This window comes from Sphaeroforma arctica (genome assembly GCF_001186125.1).
Source record: "Sphaeroforma arctica JP610 unplaced genomic scaffold supercont1.32, whole genome shotgun sequence".
Lineage (NCBI taxonomy): Eukaryota > Ichthyosporea > Ichthyophonida > Sphaeroforma > Sphaeroforma arctica.
In genome coordinates this window covers 42,391-51,543 of record NW_014040526.1, presented here as the reverse complement: position 1 = coordinate 51,543, position 9,153 = coordinate 42,391, and the positions used below count along the sequence as shown (strand labels likewise).

At 37.2% G+C, this 9,153-nt stretch overlaps 3 protein-coding genes across 3 annotated transcripts in view; 2 read left to right on the top strand and 1 right to left on the bottom strand.

Annotated features, from left to right (window-relative positions):
- The window catches only part of SARC_00903 (hypothetical protein), a 2,432-nt gene extending 1,739 nt beyond the window's left edge, over positions 1-693 (top strand). The window contains exon 5 of the mRNA XM_014305379.1: positions 69-693. Within this exon, the coding sequence (XP_014160854.1) occupies positions 69-104 (36 nt within the window). The 3' untranslated portion in view covers positions 105-693. The remainder of the gene's footprint in view (positions 1-68) is intronic.
- Positions 694-710: 17 nt separating this feature from the next.
- Positions 711-4,970, bottom strand: SARC_00902 (DDB1- and CUL4-associated factor 13; the record flags this gene model as incomplete). Its single annotated transcript, XM_014305378.1, has 4 exons — positions 711-1,010; positions 1,306-1,526; positions 1,795-1,929; positions 4,083-4,970. 4 exons carry the CDS (start codon positions 4,968-4,970, stop codon positions 848-850), a joined length of 1,407 nt encoding a protein of 468 aa, XP_014160853.1. The 3' UTR covers positions 711-847.
- Positions 4,971-5,217: 247 nt separating this feature from the next.
- Positions 5,218-9,153, top strand: part of SARC_00901 (hypothetical protein) — a 4,480-nt gene continuing 544 nt past the window's right edge. Inside the window, exons 1-4 of the mRNA XM_014305377.1 lie at positions 5,218-5,943; positions 6,719-6,779; positions 7,104-7,219; positions 7,715-7,894. Coding sequence (XP_014160852.1) covers positions 5,398-5,943; positions 6,719-6,779; positions 7,104-7,219; positions 7,715-7,894 — 903 coding nt within the window. The 5' untranslated portion in view covers positions 5,218-5,397. The remainder of the gene's footprint in view (positions 5,944-6,718; positions 6,780-7,103; positions 7,220-7,714; positions 7,895-9,153) is intronic.

Sequence of the window (9,153 nt, the reverse complement as noted above, 5' to 3'; positions counted from 1 at the left end):
GTCTGATGAGCATAAACTTACACACACGCCCTTCCTATTTTGTTTCTCGAAACTCTCCCGCTTCATAGTTATATTTGTTTTCGAGCATCGTTGAAAGTAAATGAACGAAAGGAACTCCAAGAGGCTCCGATGCACCCTCATATAGCGTCTTGTGCTATGCTCCGTGCGAGAGTGTTTCGACTCGCAGAAGCCAGCGAGGAACACGGACAACATTTTCTTCTCCTCGCGTTATAACCGTGTATAGGATTATTAAAGTTTTGTTCACTCTATCGCAGCAGCGTCGCAAGACGACATTTCTCTCGCCGATATCCGTATACACGCACCTTCAAATGCAATACATTAAAGTCGTTCAAGTTTCAATTTATTTCATTACATTTTTTTCTGTTATATCACGGGTGACGACAGTTACACCCCTGTATCTCGGCAGCGCGTGTAAAACTCAAGTGACGTTGCATTCTTGTGTTTATTACAAGAATAAAGAAGGCGTTTAAGTAGGTCGGAGCTTGGTGCTAAAGTATAATAAATAGTAAACGACTTTTGTTATCTTCAAATAGACGGAACCGAACTCGCGGCGCAGAATGGAAGGGGGAACACCTTGTAGCACGCAAATTCCTTTACATGATTTCGTATTGCCGAAGTGGGGACGCTCCACCGTACCCTTTATGACTTCGAAATTCCGATTCTCATTAGTCGTTGTTGATTGACTTGTATAATCGAAAGGCTTCAAAGCCATGATGTCTCAAACGAGTAAGCCATGTCTTCTTCGTTCCTCAACGGTCTAACAAATCACCAGCTTTCCAGCCAACTTCGGTTTGTCATCTGAAAGCTATCTTACAATCTAGTTGATTCAATCTTGGGTGGCAACCACGTGCTTTTTCCTCTCAGGAACATCCTTAATCGTTCCGGGTTTGCTATGAGCTCGTTTGTTGTTTTTCTTCCTCCTCTCTGATTCTGTAATGATTCGTTTCTTCGCAGCAGCAGAGCGAATAGCCTTCGGAACGTGTCGATGCCTGTAAATTTTGTGTCAAATTTTCAAAACGTTAGCAAGTTTCATGTACACATAAATTAGGCAGAGTTAGAATCAAGGTCAAAACAGATTCAAGGAGGAAAACGCTAAAGAATAAATTAAACTGCACAGAACGTACGCGTTTAAGCTCACTATCTAGCATCTAGCTTTAGAATCTGTGGTTATGTTTTACGCTGAAAATCCGTGCAAGCATAAGTACAATTGTGAAAGACTTGAGATGTCAGTCAGACATCACCGCCAAAGACTGCGGCAGTGTTGATTCAAAACGTCACACACACCTCGCAATACGTTTGATTTCGGGATGGTGTTGAAATCGTTCCTTCAGCTCGTTAGCATATTCGACAGCTACCCTTTGTCGCGGCGCCATGGGACCCATCTTTTCTGATGCGTTTGCTTTCCAAACACGTATATTTGTCTCGTCTGAACCACTGAGTACATATTTCGCGTCCTGACTGAACAAGACGGAGAACACGCGCTGCATTCGCTTCGTATGGTACACCTACGTACATTGACAAGTTGTAATAAATTGGGCAAGAGTGAGTGAGACACAGATGATGTGCATGATTCTGATAGAGAGGGCGGGGAGAGGGGGGCACGCGAAGGGCAATAGTAAAAAGTACTGTTTATACTCGTAGATCAACTTATGTGACTGCAAGTTGTAACAAATCGAAAAGATAGGCCATTCAAACCGGATATTGCAATCAAAAGACCGACAGCTGATACAGTAGAGGATCGTTAGCACACAAAAGTTTTGTTCGAGTGCTTACTTCGCGGCTGTGTCCTTGATTGTTACCGAAGATTCGCAAGGATTTATCGTAGCCACCACTGACCAGCTCCCTTCCCGTTGGCGAGTAATCCACCGCCAGTACTGCAGACACATGGTCTTTGTGTACATTTAGGGCCTGCGTTATGATGAATGTCAGAAAGAACGATCAGTTAGACAACTGAACGACATTCGTATGAAGAAGATATGCGGTATTTACCCACTCGAGGATATATCATTCTATGTAGTCTTGACTTTTTTCACAGATCTATCGACATATTTATTAAACCATGACGATAGTCCCAAAGAAGTATGTAGATTACCATAGCTGTTGAACGCATATTCCGAGTACACAAAAGTATATACATATAGTTATGCAGATATAACTCGATGATAGTCCCAAATAAGTAAATATGTAGGTTTTCATAGCTGTCGAACGCATTTTCCGAATACACAAAAGTATACACATAATTATGCAGATATAACTATGATAGCCCCAAATAAGTAAATATGTAGGTTTCCATAGTTGTCGAGAGCATATTCCGAGTACACGACAGTATATACACATAGTTATGCAGATACAATTCAAAGTGGAAGACCAAACACTGTTTGCATAGGAATAACTGACACTCACGTAATCGTGCTATAAATACATATTTACACCAATTTATCAGCACAAGGACTGCAAAGAATCCGCAAACACATGGATTTACTACAGTACATAACATACCGGACATAATCAGGATAAAAATCACAGGTGAAACCGATTTATAAGGAGCGATAGATAGACAGTCGAAATAATTGATAATATACATACGTCTTGACATGAAATACAAACAATACGTCAAGTTGATGCATGTGTATGGTACATAATTTCGAGCGCAACCTTCAGATTGAAGGGCGGGGAATTTCAATATAGAGAACTGTGTGCAAACACTACTTTCGTACATACTTGATTAAATCCTCGTAAGAGGATATATAACTTGACATATATATAGATATAAATATATAAATGTTTACGCTTCACGTCGCTGCCCCTAAAATACATCACGCATACAAATGCATTGTGGATACATTAGAAATGAATGTGCACGCGACGATATTGAAATATGTAATATAGATCTGTATAAGCCTACATATGAACACTATGCGAGAATTTTTAAATGTATATATATGTCGCAACGGTGCTTTGATGTCAGCAGTGTAGGGTGTGCCAGTTTGTTATTTCTTTACGACATACAAAGTATTCACTTCTGACGTACACAGCGTACGTATTAATCAACTAAAAAAACATTTGTATATATCCGTCACATACAAAAAGTTTCACGGATATCACGGATATGCAACGTCGTAACTAAAAACGATTCGAATATAGTCAGAGTTTCCACTAAAGTAAGCCACACATTTAATTTGTATGTATCACTCAAACAGCGCTGCCTCTGCTCTCAATTCCCGGGGCGAGATATTTGAATTGAGATATACGCGTTTAGAATATTATATATATATATATATATATTTATGTATGTATATAGAAGTATATATTATAAAAAAATGATGGGTATATGTATATTAATATGAACATGTAGATATATATATATATGCATATACTTACATACAAGGCCACATGAATGCACCTTGTATTCCTACTCTTCATATGATATACACCTTTCAAAAACACTGAACTATTCGGACAAAAATTCACATGACAAGTATGTACTGCGTAAAAAAAATGCATATATTTTGAGCACTTGACGTTGAGCATACATGTGCATGTTTTTGTACATGTATGGCTTGGCGAGTATATATGAGCATATTTATATGAACTTCTCATCATAGCTGCCGAGATGTACTATAGTACATCTCGGCATATAGAACATACACACACACACACACACATATATATATATCTAAATATAAACTTGCACATGTATTGTTGCGAGTATCACAAGAACCTTTATGTCTCCAAAATGCAAAATAATAAAGCGGCCAACATCGCTATACCACATGCTTACATTGATTCAAAAACCTTTGTATGTAGACTAATTGAATCAGATCCGGATTGCGTGCAATTAAGGAAATAAATACGTACACATATATGTGCTCAGGGCATACAAACATGTACTTGTACAGAGATTGATATTTATATCTGCCAATGAGCAAGCAATACCTGCCTATGGGCAAACAATACCTGCCTATGGGCAAACACATGTGCGCGTATTACGCCACGTACACGATTTTTTAACTCACTAATTGGATATATGCTCATGGCATGATCAAAGGAAAAGCACATACCTTGTCCATCTTGCGCATATCGAAAGTGTACAGATTGTGATCCTCATTGGCAACAGTAAAATTGAACGCCTCCATAGGATTCCAGCATACTGCGTTCGACCTCATACCCAGAATAAGTTTTTGTAAACTCGACCCCGATCTCAAATCGTACAACACCACACTCCTATCCGTCGCACAACTCGCAAACACGTCCACTTCAACGGGATTGAATTTGACGGTGGTAACGCTGTCTACGCCCCACTTGAACTCGTGGATAGGTTCACTCCTGTGCTGGTCCCACACCTCCACCACCTCCGCACCAGAGGTGGCAAAAACTCCCTTGCGTCTGTGATGATCCACCCCGGAGAATGCGTGCACTCCCAACCAGACATTCTTGGGCGTATATCTATATTTTGGGGTCGCCTCAAACTCGTCTAAGCCCACCCCGAGTTCACTAGGCATGTCATTTTGACTGCCATTGCGCAGCATGCTCTCCAGATCCCACTGTTTGATAGTCTTGTCATCCCCCACACTCATAAAACTCTCACCATACGGTGCGATAGTCAACCCCCTTACGTACCCCCTGTGAGCTTCGATTGTGATGTCTTCTTTCAGCACACCTAAATCCCATACCTTGATTTCTCCATCACATGCTCCACTAATTAAACTGGTTAGCAATGTAGGGTGTTTCGCCATACAATACACACCATCTCTATGCCCATCTAAAGACGCGATGAATGGTTTGGCAAACATGCGTTCCATTTTCGTCGCGTTCATAGCCCGAGTATACTCACGGGCCTTTTCGAACGGATGCTGAGCAGGATCATAGTTACGCTGTACTCTATATATTTCTGATTTATCTGATCGTGTATAGTTCTCCTCCTTGCGGGAGATGGTTTTGATTTTCATGCTTGTAGGCGCCTATATGTTAAGGTACGAGAATGTGTGTATGGCTTATTCGTTCAGGTATAGGTGAAACAATAACCGTTTTCATTGAAATATAGAGTGGATATATTATCATGATTAGCGGCAGCCGTGAGCCGGCACGTGTATTGTATATTTTTTCTCGTTTTTTTCTCCGAAAATTGAACAATCGTGTGTATTAAAAAGTAAATAAACACACAGACATGGCCTTCTAAAATATAAATACAACACACAGGAAACAGAGAAGAAAAATATACAACAGAGGGAGGAACATAAAATAAGATACATAAATATATTGAATCGCGACAAGGTACCGAATAACATCCCGCAGCTTGTCTTCAAGGTCAACGAATCCGCTAAGTGTCTTATGCTTCTTAATCAGACAAGTGAGTATACGAAGCACTCCTAAAAAATGCTTATAAATGGGTTTTCTAGGACGATGAGGCCGTGGTGTGCGCACACCTGTAGGTCGCCTATGCCACTGCAGCTACTACACACTCGAACATACCATGCAACAAGCACTGTATTGGGACGGAGAGGTAGACTGTATAAAAACAAAATTGATAGAACATCGAAAGGTATTACGCCAGAGAGATATGACGCAGCTCGAATCGATACAGTCAGGAAGAATGTCGGTACCTTTGAGGATCCACTCATACGGGAAAAGTTGGACGAGAAGTTGGATGTCGACAAGAATGATTGGGAGTCATTTGGGCGTGTAGCGACTGTTATAAATAGCAAAGGAAAGCTGATTTTTGATGCGGAAAGCGATAAGCCCACAGAACTTCCTGATTTTCAAAATGCTACAGACCCAGAGGCAGCAATCAAGAAAGAAATGTATAAACGCAGTCATTTCGTGAGGCTGGGTGACCACGACGACGACGATAACGATTCCATCGTTATCGATGTGCCCAGTGTGGAGGCAGAAATGCTGTATGCAGATATGGATAAACTCAAGGTACGCTTTTTCAAGGTGTAAGTGGCTTGTAACGTATATATATATATGTATGAATGTGTGTGTGTGTGTGTGTATGTATACATTTATATATATACAAATATATATTTATACTCCCTCACTCACGCACTCTCTCTCACGCACACACACACATACACACACACACATATATATATACACGGACGCACACGCGCATATATATATATATTCATATATATATAGTATATAGCCCACACACACACACACACACATATATATATATATATATATATTATACAATATATATTATAGTATAGTATATATATATATATATATATATATATATATATATGTATATGATGGTATACTTCAACAGGAACAAACGCATTTATATATATGTATATATATAGATATATATAGATATATATGCTTGTGTATGTATGTATAGTTGTATATATATGTACATATATATATATATATATATATATGTATATATGTATATATTTATAAATATATATATATATATATATATATATATATATATATATATATATATATATATATGTATATATTTATATTTATGTATATATGTATATATATATATATATACATATATATATCTGTATATATTATATCGTCGAACAATGAGCACTTTTGCTAAAGCAAACTTGCTTCATTTCTATGGGCCTCCGGCTATGATTGTCTTTAGGTAATCTGAACACGCGATCGTTGAAGTATATTGGCCAAGTGCCGGAATATTCTCTACTTATCTGACATGACATACTTGTATACTTCACAGAGACCTGACATGGGATTTGTATCACACGCGCACATAACGCGATTTGCTGAGCGATCAAAGGGTATGTTTTTTCCCCTTCTCTCAGTATTGTCGCGCTCTTCACGAGTGTTAAGCCCGACAGGTAGAGCGCGTTGGCTACAGTTGAATTACAATTCGTTCTTCCTCTGTTTTTTTTAAGGGGGGGGGCGGGGGTGGGGTGTGCTGGTCTCACAGATTATCTTGTTCAGGTTTTTCCGACTGTTCTGTTGCGAATTGAATTTGCAATATTGTGTATACGTTCGACAACCTTCTTTCTGGTTGGCATTTATATACTTAAGCACTCGTATGAAGAGTATTATAAATTTTTAGGACTAACTATTGCAGCATTCTAACCGGTTGTATCCAGACTTCATCACACCATGGAAACTGCCAGCAATTGAGAATGTGGTGCGAATTTCCTATAGGAATAATATAAGCGCAGCGAAGGAGACTCACAAGGTCGAAAGGAAAGTCGTTCTCGAGGTATGCGACAATTCATTATATAGGGCAGACCTGAATTTAGAGCGTGTAAATTGTCTTTATATGATCAATATCTTAGTTGCGTGTAAGGTGCACTTGGAGACACATGTACTTTTGTGTGTGCGTTCCTGTGCATGGTGCGGTATATCAATCAGATCATAGCCTCTTTGTCTGAGATCTGCCAGGCTTACTGTGTGACAAATGCTTCAAGCGTATTTGAAGCATTAAAACCGTGCCTACATAACGTCCACGAGCATGGGCGGTTGAATGAATCCTATCCGATGTGAGTCTCGACGCACTCAACTACAGCCAAATAGAATATTCGCGTTCGTCATCACATATAGCTTCTAGAATTGTTGTACAGGGAGTATATGTCCCTACAATAGGTAAATGGTGCTAGCAATAGTAAATTGCGAAATAAAGCTGCATCCAAATTGCTATATAAAAAAATGGTGTTTCAGCTCATAATCTTTATTCGTAACTTTGAATCGAACTTAGGTGCGAGCAGCTGATTTGCCGTTGACAGAAGTGGGTATCGCCACTATGGCTGCACTAACTGGTCCGAGGTACAACAAGGACAAGAAAGTATTGAAACTAACTTCAGTCCGATTTGACAATAGAGAGGAGAACAAGGCATACCTCTTGGCTTTGTTGGAGAAAATTGTGAGAGCGTCTCAGGTATGTCAGCTTAATTCGATTTTGTGCATCAAATACGGACGATCATAACGCAATTGATCTTGCATAGTTTTATTGCGGTACTGTTCAGTTCGAAGAGTCATGGGCATGCTTTATATGTTAGAGAATTATCCATCGTGTCTGCAAACATATTTGAGTCTTAACTATATATAGACTTGCCAGAAGTATATGATAGAGATTTCTACATGCGAGCACTTCTAATCTTCGATTGCATGGTCAAATCCAACATAATATACCAGAATGCTTGTTGGAGCTACGTACCGTACACATACACACACGCACCCACACACACGCACCCGCACACACATACGCACACACACACGCACACATACATACACAAACACACGCACACCCAAAAAAAGTATAAATATATATAATGTATATGTAATTATCTACTTATGCATGTATACGCATATATATATATATATATATATATATACAAACATCCATAAATAAATACATACCTACTTATAACATATACAAATACAACACTATATAAAACACATATATATATATATATATAGGTAGATATATATGATTATATATATATATATATATATATAAGTATGTATATATATACATTATATATATATATATATATATATATCTATATTTATATGTTTATACATACATAACATTAGATGTATATATTATAAATATGCATGTGCATTTATACACACACACACACATATATATATATATATATATATATATATGCGTGTGTGTGTGTATATTTATATATATAAATATATGTATATACTCATGCAAATTAATATATATGTGTGTATGTATGTATGTATGTATGTATATATATATATATATATATATATATATATATTTAGATATATATATATATATATATATATACGTATATATATACCTGACTATGTCTATATCTATATATATATATATTTATGTTACGCACACACACACACATGTATATATTTTCATTCACATACACCCATATATAAATATGTATATATATATATATATATGTATATATATGCATTTGTATTTATATATATATATGTATGTTTATATAAAATTATATATTATGTATATATATATATATTGTATATATATATATATATTGTATATATATATATATATATGTGTGTGTGTGTGTGTTTGTGTATATATATGTAATGTGTGTGTTTATATATATATATATATGTATGATATATATATATGTGTGTGTGTGTGTTTGTGTGTGTGTATGTATACGTATATCTATATACCTA